The following is a 13,399-nucleotide window of genomic DNA, read 5'->3' on the forward strand; positions in this document are numbered from 1 at the left end:
GGAGGTGGGAATGGTATCCCTCCTGCTTGGCACCCATCCCAGGCACTGCAAAGCTCTTTGAGACATTATGTTAATGTACGTGGAAGGGTGCTCTATAAAGATGTTGTTGTAGTAAAAGGGGCAGGTTACACTGTTTTATTGATATCATCACTCCCTCTTTCCCCCCCAGATTGGTTATGTGCTCGCTTCACTGATTTTTCTGCTCCTTCCAGTTGTGCCACATGTTGTCGTCTCTCCCGATGTGACAGACGCCATACAAATTATGCATTGTAAATCGAATTTCACTGCAACGTGTGTTGCGCTGGGTCGATGCATGCCAACATTATTTTGGAAGCTCATAACGGAAACATGGGAGACGTGGGTGAAAGCAGTTTATTTATTTTTATTTATCGCAAATAACACTAACTCACATCCGGGTATTACTTCAAAGAACATCGTCTCCCGGCAACTTGATACTTTGAAGATTGATTTCGCGACGCGATCGAAAGCCGTTTTCAAAATATCATTTTTTTTCATTTCAATTAATTTATCTGTTAACCGTACGATCCTGCGAATCCGTCCACTTCAGTCTCATTTCTGGGTAAACTATCATTTGACACGCATGGCAGGTCCTCTTTATCTAGATTCTTCCTGTAATGTGCTTCTTGGATCCAGCCTTATAGATGTGTGTGTGTGTGTTTGTAAGGTTCAGCACTGGGGATTGCTTCCTTATAAAATGCAAATTGTTTATTTTACACCTGAGCATTACAAACGTTGCTTGGGTGAAAGGACTATATCAATGTAATTATTTTTAAATTCAACAGCGGTAGAAACTCATCTGCGCCGGCAGCGTCAAAATGGAAGTGACCTTGATTGCTCCTAAACAGTTGGGGGTGGGGGCATCGATAATCCGTCTTCCCACTGAGCACAGCAACTGATAATGAACGCTCAACGTGGAATTTTCCCATTATCAGTCTACGTTGTCAGTCAGTACAGTTGGTGGCGAGCTTAAAGACTCGCCATTTGTGCTCCGTGGAGTTACGACAATAATAATCCTTGCGCTTAATTATGTCGTCTTCTCTCTCTCTTTGTCTCGCTTTCCCTTCCTCTGCTGTTCGCCTGACTCTGTCGTTCGCTTTCCTTTCTCTGAGGGAAAAGGGGAGAGTAAGAGAGATTGTGTATTGCTGGGTAAACATGATTATGGATTTTATTCGCGTGTGTAGATGGGGTCTGCTGTGCTCCTTACGGGTCTTCCAGATCATCCAAATTAGTCCGCGAGACACAGTTTTTTGGAAACGTCAGAGAAAGAGAGCATTTCTCTTCCCCCTTCCAAAAATAGGTTTCAGCTAATGAACAACCATCACTGTCAATTTAGGTTAAAATTAGATAACCTTTCCCTTGTCTGAGTGGCGGTGGGAAGTTGAAACCTGTTATCGAACTGCCAGCCTACATCCTAATAATAATAATAATAATCCTTGCATTTGATACAGCGCTTTTCACGTCGGGAGGACGTCCCAAAGCGCTTCACAGAACACACTGTAAAGTGAATTGACTGTATATTTGTGGGCGGACGCGGCAGCCAATTGCGCACAGCAATGTCCCACAGACAGTCGTAGATTTGAAAGTGACCGATTTATTATTGTTTTTGGTTTTGGAGGGATCTTACGCTCGCGCCAAGTGCTGCTCATCAACCTCTCCCGTCGTCCTGAAAACGTCCATCCCTGAGAGATGGCCGTTCTCAGTCACATCAGGTCGGGCACCGAACGAAAATCCTTCAAGCGCCCGAAGTTGTTAACACCCACTGTGGACTGAGTACCGGATGTTACATGACACTATCTCCATTCACGCTATGACTGTAACTCTTTCCCCCCCCCACCGCTTACCGCGAATTATTTCGCAATCGCTTTGACAGAGCAAGATTGCGAAGGAAGGTTTGGGAAATAAACCGTCACCGAAGAAAATCCTGGCGTGCTGTGCCGCCGTCTTGCGGGTGGAGAAAATTACAAGGTCCCTTGAATGATGAAATGAATAACCGATCCTTTTTATTGCGCTCACGCATCAGTACTTAACGCATAACTCTGGAACACTCTCCCTCAATCCCTCCGTTGTAGCCGGTAGCCATTTGAGTAACAAGGACTAGGGCGAGAGTGGGGGTGGGGAAAGCACATTAAAACGTGAATGCGTTGAAATTAACTCAACGCTGCGATGTGGGCAAACGTGGCAGCTTCTCTGGAGTCCTGTAGCTCAGTGGTTAGAGCACTCGCTTTGCAAGCGAGGGACCCGAGTTCAATCCCCGGCAGAGGGCGAAACCTCGGGCAAGTTTCCTTACTCCACACACAGAGCCCTAATAATAAACCCTCCAAAAACCCAAAACAATAATAAATCGGTCATTTTCAATCCACGACTGACTGTCTGTGGGACGTTGCTGTGCGCCATCGGCCGCCGCGTTCGCCCACAAATACACAGTCAATTCACTTTACAGTGTGTTCTGTGAAGCGCTTTGGGACGTCCTCCCGACGGGAAAAGCGCTATATCAAACGCGAGGATTATTATTATTATTATTATTATTGTTATCTGCACCTGCAAGATGAGCGATAATCATAACGATTACAGTCGATACAGCGTTCCGAGACGCTACCCCGCTCGGAGGGCGCTACGTAACGATCCAAGGATGACGGCTGACGGTCATCTCCCTTTTCTCCCCGAGCCCTGGACGCTGTTAAACACTCCCCGAGTCGAACCGCGTGAATTGCCGCTTGACAACGGCAGGTTATTATTGCTGGTTATATCCCATCGCGTCGGGACAGACGCCCGAGCGCTTAAAAGGCCGTCCCACCGGCCGGGGGTCGCCATTCGGCAATCGAGTCCTCGGACGGCATCGAGGAACCCGGCGTTTTGATGCCCTTCAGAGGTCCACCGTGAGGTGTAGTGACTGTGCGCCCAGAGGCTAATTAAGGGCAGAGCGATATCCCTGCCGGCGTTTCTGTTCTCCCATAGCGGTTACTACCTCACCCCGACCCCCCCCCCCCCACGCCACCCCAAAAAAAATTATAACAACAAATAAGACAGGTCACTCGATCCACCCGCGACCGTTTGTGACTTTCAACCACAAGACCTACTACAGTCACTACACTTGACAGCATATTTCCGTGAAGCGCTTTCGAGACGGCTCGACGCGGCGACGCGGCCGCAATCGAAACCAAACGCGAGGATTATTATTATTATCATTATAATAACAGACACCGTACATATACGTACACACCCCAAATATAACGTGACCCCCCACCCCTCCCCCCCTCCCCCCCCCCGCCCCGACGAGCGCTCTGAGGCGTCGTATCAAATGACACTATTACTAATTATTAAAGAGCTCCTCCAAGGAAAACAACCACCAAGAACACGTCTGTGGGTGGTTTTAAAACGAAATAAAATGACCCCCTCCCCCCCCCAAAAAAAATTTTTAGGCGCCACCCGTTTACAGAGAAAAAAACACGCCCCATTGGGCGTGAAAACCGCCCAATTCTGGTCACGTGCGGGGGGCAGTTGGTGGTGGTGGAGCGGGCGGGCGGGCGGGACGAGGGCGGTTCCGCCCGATTGGGCGTGAGAACAACCCTTCGAAATCTAGTCACGTGGGGGTAGTGGTGGGGGGGGCGGGGCCGGGAAGTGTGGGGGTGGGGTGTCGCGAGCGAAGTGACGGTTGGGCCGCCCCGTTTGAATAACCGCCACGCGCCCCGTCCCGCCCCCCTCGCGCGACGTCACAGAGCGCGCGCGAACGGCCGCGCCTCCTCCCCGTCGTCGTCCTCCTCCCCCCTCACCTCACACACCCACACACACACACACACGCGCGCGCGCGCGAGCAGCTGACTTGACGCGGCGGCGAGAGCAGAGACAACAACCCCTCCTCCCCCTTTTTTTTTCTCTCTCTCCCCTCCCTCCCTCTCCTCCTCCTCCTCCTCTTCTTCTTCTTCTTCCCTCCCTCCCTCCCTCGCTCTCTCACTCGCTCGCTCGCTTCACCTGGTTGTCCCGTCGTGGAGCCCTAAGGCCGGATGGTCGAAACCTCCCTCCTCCAGCGCATTTTGAATAGTCACTGTTTCGCCCGAGAGAAAGGAAGGAGATACGATGCCAGCCGTCACGTTTAGTCGCAGTGCTAGAGCCGAAAGGTAAGCGGGGAGGGAAGGGAAGGGAGGGAGGCAATGGAGGAGAGGAGGACGTCTTTTTTTTTGCGCGCAAGCTCGCACCGTGTGTGTGTGTGTGTGTGTGTACACATAGGCCGCAGGTTGTCTTCATAACGGGGGGGGGGGGGGTGAAGGGAATGGCGATGAGGAGGAGGAGGAAGAAGGGATAAAATAAATCCCCGTCCCCCTCGTAATCCAAGATCGCTGCCTTTTCCGAAGAGAAGGAGGGAATCCCGTGATAAAGGAGTGTAGGAGAAGAGCAGTGGGGGGGGGTGAGGGAAGGAAGGATGTCTCTCTCTCCCCTCTTCCCCCCCCCCCCCTCCGCCTCCGCCCTCCCCGTTTAAAATGGCCCCCCTCCCGCCTTCCAAACGGAGGGAGCGGAGGGAGAGGGGAAAAAAAAATATCTCCCCCAAGGGCGCCTTCCAAAGGAGAGAGTGTGTGTGTGTGTGTGTGGCAGGGAAGGGGGGGGGGGAGGGAGTGAGGGAATTTTATTTTAAAATAAAAGGGCTGAGTGGGGGAGAAGAGGAGGAGGAGGGGGGAAGGAGGAGGAAAAGCCCTCCCTCCCTCCCCTGTTTTTAAAAGGCCCCAAATGGCCGCCGTCCAAGTTTTTTTTTATTTGATTGATTTTTTTTCAATAAAGTTTTTCTTTCTTCACCCATTTCTCCCCCCCACCCCCCCCCCCCCCCCCACGCACCCACACACACACACACAGCTACAGATAGCATTTTTTTAAAAAAACAAACATCCGTGTTTGCACCGTGTTTTTTTTCTCTTTTTTTCTCCTCCACACACACACAAAAAAATACAAAAAAGACTGGGATTAAATCTTCGGGGATGAGGAGCACTGGGGATTTTATTTTGTTTTTTAAAAAAAAACGTGTGAAATAGTTCTCTTCGTTTCTTCCCCCCCACAACCCGCTATCTAACATTTAGCTTTTAGTTGAAACATGTTTTATATAAAGCACGTTGGAGGATTTGCACCGTTTTTTTTAAAAAAAACTCCCAAAAGAAATAAAAATGAGAAAACCACCGTGGATGAGTCGCAGTGGGAATTTGTTTTATATTTTTTTAAAAAAAAAGAAAAGCGGTGGGAAGGGGACGTTAATGCACCGGTGTGTAAATGAGACTTTGTTTTTACTTGGACTGCTCGGGGAAGTGGATCAACAAACAGCGAACTGGTGAGAATGGATGTTGGTGGTTATGTGGGGGGGTGTGGGGGGCGTGTTGTGTGTGTGTGTAGGGGGGGTGTGGTGTAGTGTGGGGGGGGTGTTGTGTGTATGTGGGGGGTGTAGTGTGTGTGTGTATGTGTAGGGGGGTGTGGTGTAGTGTGAGGGGGTGTTGTGTGTATGTGTGGGGGGGGTGTGGTGTAGTGTGGGGGGGTGTTGTGTGTATGAGTGGGGGGGGGGGTAGAGAGGAGAAGAAAAGGTGGTTGGTGTTAGTTGATGCCCGCGATTGTTATGAAACCCCCTGGAGGCTGTGATCTGCCGAGGTGACGTGGTGGGGCCGTGTGACGTGCTGCCTGGGCTGTGCGGTTCAGCAGTCAGGGTGGGGCTTGTTTGCAACCAGGAACAGCCAACCCTTCCGCGATCCACTGTGAACAATAGCGATGCCGAGCATCTGAGCTCCCATCAGACCCATGGCTTTGCTAATTCGGAGGTTTGTTTTGATCTCGGTTTTTGCGGGTGGCCTTAACGTTCAGCGTTCGTTTTTGCAAACTTGCACCTTAGGAAATGCTCTTCAAATCATTCAGAACGAGCCCTTCCCATTCTGCCGTGTTGCCCAACTTTTAAAAGGATGGCTTCAGTGGGCCCTTCAATCTGGCCTTCTGTTAGGGCTTGGAGGATGAGTATCACGATTCTTCGGTGTCAGTGGAAATGGACAACTAGCATGACAGCAAATGTACAAAGCTGGTTAACCTTTGGCAGTTTTTGCTTGCCTTTGTTTAAGCACGGATGGTTGGTTATTTAACAGGTTTTAGGGGAAAACATTGCTTTGAAAGAGTTCCAGCTTTAGGGCTGAATTCTGAAATGAATATGTTTTTATAGTCATTGTATGAAGATAGCATCTTGTAAAATTGCAGTGTTTGTGTAGAAAATTGTTTGTACTTAAACAGTTAACCATAGTTATTCAATCTGTAGTATAATAATGACTGCTTTTCCATCTAGATGTGAGTGTTATGTCTCTTTTCCCCTCCCCCCATATCATGTATTAGATGGACTTGTGTTGTATTTGGGCTGCAGCAAGTGACCTCCCAATGGGAATACAAGTCTTTACTGCCAACTCGGTTGATAATATAGAAGTTTCAGCTCAAACTGAATCAAAAAAATCAAGCCACACGCTGGCACCATAACATGGAGGAAATTTTCAGACAAATGTTGATCATATTGAACAGATACAACCAAGCTACACATGGAACTTGTTTGCCAATTAGTTCACTTCTCATAGTATCAGTGGAGAACCAATGCATTGTGGAAAACAGCCAAATTTAGGCATTTTGTCTTTGCATTCTGTATAGATATTTGCATATCAAATTTCCATAATATTGAAGCATTTCTCACTACAATGTTGATTGAAAGGTTGTTGCAGAATCCTGTGTCACTTAATTGTGAGAGGGTAATTTCTAGGTTATGTATCCAGCTCCAACAGTCAATGTTTTTATTCCCCTGCACCCAATGTAAACAAGTTAATTTTTTTTAACCCTTTCAGTCCCAGGCTGTCCTCCAATTGCAGTAGTAACCCTGGTCCAGGGCCTCAGTGGTGCTCCTGATGTCCCTCACCCACCCTTGAAGATCCCAGGTGGGCGAGGGAATGGTCAAAGGGATCACAATCTTGCAGCCAGCTTATTGTATTCGGTGAGTATTCAGCATTTTGTATCAATTGTGTGTCTTTAGTCATGGCCTTGTTGGAGCAGAATTGTTCGAAAGGCCTGCAGATGTCCTTAATGTGGATATGGATTCCTGTTTTATTAACAAACTGGTTTATGACTAAACAACTTGGCCTTGATGCAGATTAATAGACTGGAATTTGCCCGGTAAACTATCAGCTAAGCTTGATTGGTAAAACACTTGCCTCTGAGTTCAAGCTCCATGTCAGAACTTAGAGCTAGCAATCAGGCTGCAATGCTGGAGGTGTTGATCTTTGGGTGAGATACTAATCTATAGTCCTGCCTGAAAGATCCCTTGATAATATTTTGAAAGAGGAATTTCTCCAGGTGTCTAGCCAACATTTCTCTCAATAAATTGGCAGTGTTAGAAACTTGCTTGTCAAAATTAGTTGCCATGTTTGCCTACAATGCACAATATTGTCAGTAAGTGCCTGTGAAGAGCCTCAAGACATTATAGGTGTTGTATCAATTTGCATTATTCCTCGTCCTACAGGATATTCGACTGAGTGTAACAGAAGATTTGAGTGCAAACAGCAGAACTAAAATCCTTCACATCCAGTCCAAGCTTACTGATGCAAGAATTGTTCACTGGAGAGCAGTACTGAACAGCAACAATCTTTATATTGAGCTCCCAGTTGGGGCCTTGCCTGAAGGAAGCAAAGAAAGGTATGTGTGTGGAGTATCCTGAATGCTAAAAGCGGAAATTGTGGGTGGAATAAAAAGGAACCCTTTAGTTGGACAGATGTGACTTGAACTTTACCAGGAACCCTGCTTCTGTTTGTTTAAGAAGCTGTGTTAATTTATGCTTGCGGCTCAATTGTAACTGCTTTCACTAGCCAATTTATAATGTGGACCTCAATGATGACTTTGTTTCCACAGAAATTTGATTTTAGATAGAACTAAAATAGCTAGAAATACTCATATTTGCTAGGATTATGAATGACTAATGTAGCCAATACATACTTGCTTCAAAATATTCTGTTTCTAGTGAATTAGGCAAGTGGGTTGAGGTTTGATATTGATATATGAATCACTAAATTGGATGTCGTCATTAAATTGAACTGCATGGCCAAGGGGAAGGATGGTGACTTAGCTTTCTTTCTCACTCCTGTTTTGACATACATCTTTCCAGTTTCACCATCCTGCTGGAGTTTGCAGAAGAACATCTTCAGGCTGAACATGTCTTCATTTGCTTCCACAAGAACAGGGATGATCGAGGTGAGTGATGGAAAACTGTATTTCAAACAATCTGAAACTGGTAATATCTGACATATTTAAAGAATTCTGAGTGGAACTTGCACATTGTTGTGACTTGAGTGAAATTCAAATCTTGCTTTAACAATTCTTTCGCTGAATGTTTAATTTGGGGTTGCTGTACAGGTTTATGTTGAGCAAAACCAAAACGTTCCATTGAATACTGTCAGTATAACAACTAATTGGACTAAAGTATAGGTAGTGTGTGGGATTGTGTGCTAACTGCTTTGACTGTAGTTCAGGGGTCAATCAACTCAGTGATGCTTAAAGAAACTACTTCTTTAATACTGCCAATTATAGCATTCTATAAATGAACTAATAACTAATCTTAATGGTGTAGAGTATTTATAATGCAGAGCTGCTTTGCTTAATCAGAAGCAGCTCTCCAGTATCCTTGACTTGTGGGCAGATGCCACAGTACCGATAGTTACAGAAGAAAGTATGTACACTTTATAAATGTTCTGCTGTTACCTGAAGTTTGGGGAAGTTCCTTAAGAACTATTTGACTGCAAAGCAATGAGCTTGGAACTGGTCAGCCCCACCAGTGAGAAACCTTGACTTGAATGGTTTTGGCAGCAATGCTCATTTCAATGGTAGTACGGCAAGGTTAAATGCACTATTAACATTAAAACTGCTGGTTCAAGCTCTACAAACAAAACTATCCCCACTAGCCTTATTCTACATTTGGCATCTCATTGAAGGCTCTTAAGTTCCTACAAGCAGCCCACTGTACATATTCCTAAACAAGCCAACCAATCAAGGTTTTTTTAAAAAAAATCTCCACAGTTGAACATGTTTTGGAGCACACCATTTTGTGTACTTTGCACTGAAGCAAAATCTACTTTGGTAGGCTGGGCTGCATGTATGCAGTTTTCTAGTGGACAGCTGGAAAAGCCTGGGACCAGCCTGCCTCATCCCTGCCCTTTTCCTCGGTGTAGAGAAGAGTATCACACAGTTAGGAGAGGACACTGATCTTTCGAATAATTTGTGCCTCAGGCTAATAAACCAGCACGCAACAAATCTTGGACATTGTTTTGACAGTATAAATATTCTACATTGACTTTATGATTACTGCTGTAAATTGCATTGGTGGTTAAAGGTTTATTGACAGCTGCCTAGAACGTCAGCTATTTAAATCCTAATGCATTGTTTAGTCTGATTTTTTTTCTGCTCCTGCTGAGTCCTATTCAACAACAACAAGATTACATTTGAATAGTGCCTTTCATGTCGAGCGGACGTCCCAAGGCGCTGGACAGAGTACAGCATTTCAGACCTGAGCTGGGGTTGGGAGGGGGGGTGGCTGATGGCATGGTCGAAGAGGAGGGTCTTGAGGCAGGACTTGAAGGAGGCTAAGGAGGGGGTGTGGCGGAGTGACTGGAGAATGGAATTCCAGAGGTTGGGGCTGAGGTGGCCAATGGTGGGCGGGTGGGTCCATACTGTTCATGTAGTTTGCTAAAATCCAACTCAACAGTGCAATCTGTATGATCGCCTGGAGTCGGTTCCAGATAGCTGTCATGCAATTATGCGGAGTATGCAATTACCTGAAGTTCTATTGACTATTTATAGTTCATAACCATTTCACAAATGAACAGTATATATTACTTCAGGACATAAACCATAACTCAGTATATATTACTTCAAGACCATTAAAGGAGTGAGCTAAAGTAAGAATGGTATATCTCTTCTTAGTCTCCATAATTCCAAGGCAATAAGGCAAATTATGCAATTATCAGATCTGCAACCAAATGGAGTGCAATACCATACAAACAAGTAGCGAATTTTCGGTTTCTGGAAATTGCTATGCAATGAAGCAGAGTATGCAATCATCTGACATGCAATTAAGTGTAGTGCGCTGTACATGTCTCCGAGGGCCGTGAAGAGGTTAAATGAAGTAACTTGATGTCTTTTTTCCCCTTTTTTTTTTTTTTTTTTTGCAGCTTCACTGCTTCGCACCTTTAGCTTTCTTGGCTTTGAGATTGTGAGACCTGGACATCCCCTCGTCCCAAAGAGACCAGATGCTTTCTTCATGGCGTACACAATTGAAAGAGGCATCTGATGAAGAATAAACGTGTACTTTCATCTAGTGCTTTGGTGTTCGGCTACTTTTTGTTTTTTTGTCTCTGTCATCTGTGAAGGTGGATTGGTGGATGTTTGTCAGCCTCTGTGGGTTTTAAGGTGTGGTGATAATGTGCCCCAGTTTGGAGTAGCATGAGAGCTTTCAGGCTATCTGGTGATGGTCTGTTTGAATTTTCACTTGTACTGTGTATCTTGAAATATCTGCATGTTATGATTATAGCAAATAAATTGCTCACCAAGAAATTAACTGCATATCACTCCTAATTTTTTAGTTTCAAGTTCCCTTTGTTACATTAATTTTAAATAAAATTTATTTTTACCGTTGGAGTAGTTCTCTTGAACTAAATTAAATGTCTTGACTTTTCCCAGAACATGCAACGATAAACTCTTGGCATTTAATTCCACGACTTGGTGATTGTAAACATCTAATGACTTTTTTCCCCACAGTGCTTTTTTTTTTCTTTAATGCTTTCTGTTTTTTAAGATACAGGGAAGATTTAGGCTTGCTCTCATGTCCTGCTGGGAAATCAGTTGAGACTTTCAATTTTGGGCTGTTTCAATAGCTGTTGTAGCTTAGGAGACTGGAATACCATAATTTGCGTGGAGTAAAAACATCACAGGATAGTTGGGCCTATTTCTGTCGTACCATTCATTCTGTGATTTTGAATGCTTTACCTACTTATAACCACCTGATCCTTTACAAAATCTCTTCATTGTACATCAGTGGTTTAAACAATAACCTTTTGAAAGATACTGAGCTTTAAACCCCCAATTCTTCCAAAATTACTTCAAATGTTTCTTAAAAGTGCTACCGCTTGCCTTTTGTTATCCCCCCCCAATCTATCAATATTGTTGGAGTGCATCTCTAAATCAGATAAAATTCTCAGTTGTAAAGCCCATTCAAGACCATACTGCTCCAATATTGGAGGCACGCTCCTAAAGTATGTGACTAGATGCACAAAAATGCTTCGTTGAATCACTGCTCTTGCTGTTCCAGCCTTCCTTGTGTTTGTCTCAGCAATGTGTTGATAGCTTTTCTGCACTTTCTCTTCTACTGAGTGGCACATTATTTCACTGTAACTGGCATTGACTGAATGTTCTTGGTTGAACTCGGGATCCTAATCAGTTAATAGAGTATATCTTTAACTCTCCATAATTGAAGACCGTGAAGATGCATAGCTGATCAGATAACTGAACAGTGTTTAGGCACAAGGTCAGAATATTTCCATGGTGCAATAACATTCTGTGCTGGATACTAAACATGTTGAAATGCGGGGGAGGGGATAGGAAAATCATCTAATTATACCACTTTAGAGAAGATTTTGAAGGCAGTGAAGCGAAGAGTAGTTTCTTTGTGACTGGCTAAACCTTTGGAGGAAGTTAACTTGGAAGACATCTGGAACTAGCAACTGAAATCATCGTCACAAACTTTTCTCTTGGATCCTTTCGGGTCCATTGCCTCCCGATTGAACAGATGGCTGCTTTATGTAATTAGTCCTTCTGTAGATAGTTATTTCATGAAATAACAAAAAATCTATTGAGGTTTAATTTCATTCTGCCCTACAACTACATAAAGGATTGCTAACCTTTTCAGGTTAGAGCGACTAATCCTAAGATTTTAATAGGTTACAGATTTTGAAGCGTCAAAGATTAAACCCTGCATTACCCCCACCGCCATAATTTCCTTTGGGTTGGCATTGATTATATCTTAAGCTAACCTGACCTGTTCCCAGATGGTGGTGAGTTTTGCAGTCTCTCAGGTTATTCTGCTCTGCACGCTTTGCATCTAGTTTATTTTACGTAGTAAGTGCTATTTTCTTCTGTTTGGATATTTTTGTGGATTTGTGCTAAAAAATCTTAATGCAGTTGTTAGAAAATGAAAATTGTATTTAATTTAGTGCCAAGCTGTGGATGTAGTGCCTTGTGAAGTGCTCCTGACATGAAAGGAGCTTTACAAATATAAACCTGCAATCGTTTTGAGACTTAAGCCTGAACGGTACTGTGAGCGAATGCATCACATGAAGTGCATAGAGCAGTGAAACCATCTGTGCTTTTTGTTCCAATGAAATCTTCTCTCATTGTGCATTTTCAAAATGTTCTACACCACGGACTACGTATCAGTAATCTTGTGAAGAGGGCTGAAACTTTTTTCAGAAACTGCCACTTGACCTTGTTTATTATTCACATCAATATTCACCAGATTGTTGTTGTTTAAGTCGTTCTGCTCGAATCAACAAAGTTACCGCTTAAACAAACTGGCTCTAAACTAAACAACACCCCCCCCCCTGGTTTCTTTTAAGAAATTCGTAGCATCTAAAATTTGGCAAATTCTTAAATTCAACCTTTAATTCTGAAGCTGGTTATCTGTAAGTTATTTTAGAGAACTACCGGCTTCAAAGCTAAGAGTGAATTCAACAATTTGATACTCAATCACTCCCTAAATAGAGTAAGTCTAGACCCCAGGTAGAATTTCTGTACTGAATGCCTATACCAGGGAGTAACAACACATTATTTCATTTTAAGACTCTTTAAACGTGTGCTCTCCAGGCAAATGTAATTTGATATCTTAGTTCTGTCTCCCTCGTTCCTACGGAAATCGACTCTTATTACTGGGTCCCAAGAGAGACCGAAGGTCTCTGCGATTGGGGGAGGTGGAGTTTTTAAAAAAAAAAGCTGGATTTAATTAAGTCGGGATCTTGCACGGATCTTACGACTGCTCACTATACACGATGATGACTGAGGCATGTTTTGTAAACCGCTCAAGCTGTTTGTGCAGAATGGCCAGGGGGATGGAAATTAGCTGACGGACAGAGACATGCGGAACATTCAGTCATCAGTGTACGATCATGTGAAATTGACATGAGAAATCGAGAGGGAAATATCCAACAGAAGTTGAGAAGAGGAGCGGTGAGCGAGACATTAAAGGGTACGAGATACCACTTGGTATTTAAGTGGTATGAAAGTCATTTGCATGTCCGCTGCAGCAACCATTGGTGCGTGGCTAGTGGTTTTGCATAGCAAAAGTATCAAAAAA

At 44.4% G+C, this 13,399-nt stretch overlaps 2 protein-coding genes across 2 annotated transcripts in view; both read left to right on the forward strand.

Moving 5' to 3' along the window:
• The first annotated feature begins 3,971 nt into the window (after window positions 1-3,971).
• Window positions 3,972-10,608, forward strand: oaz1a (ornithine decarboxylase antizyme 1a). Its single transcript, XM_042342695.1, is given in 8 exon segments — window positions 3,972-4,079; window positions 4,081-4,136; window positions 6,858-6,915; window positions 6,917-7,003; window positions 7,529-7,701; window positions 8,168-8,253; window positions 10,227-10,332; window positions 10,334-10,608. Coding segments are annotated over 8 exon segments (645 nt in total). The 5' UTR covers window positions 3,972-4,022; the 3' UTR covers window positions 10,356-10,608.
• Window positions 10,609-10,688: 80 nt separating this feature from the next.
• LOC103181924 (PDZ domain-containing protein GIPC1) overlaps window positions 10,689-13,399 on the forward strand; it is a 51,897-nt gene continuing 49,186 nt past the window's right edge. The window contains exon 1 of the mRNA XM_007898716.2: window positions 10,689-12,104. Coding sequence (XP_007896907.1) covers window positions 12,099-12,104 — 6 coding nt within the window. The 5' untranslated portion in view covers window positions 10,689-12,098. The remainder of the gene's footprint in view (window positions 12,105-13,399) is intronic.

The sequence above is a fragment of the Callorhinchus milii genome, unplaced genomic scaffold (genome assembly GCF_018977255.1).
Source record: "Callorhinchus milii isolate IMCB2004 unplaced genomic scaffold, IMCB_Cmil_1.0 Scaffold21, whole genome shotgun sequence".
Classification (NCBI taxonomy): Eukaryota; Metazoa; Chordata; class Chondrichthyes; order Chimaeriformes; family Callorhinchidae; genus Callorhinchus; species Callorhinchus milii.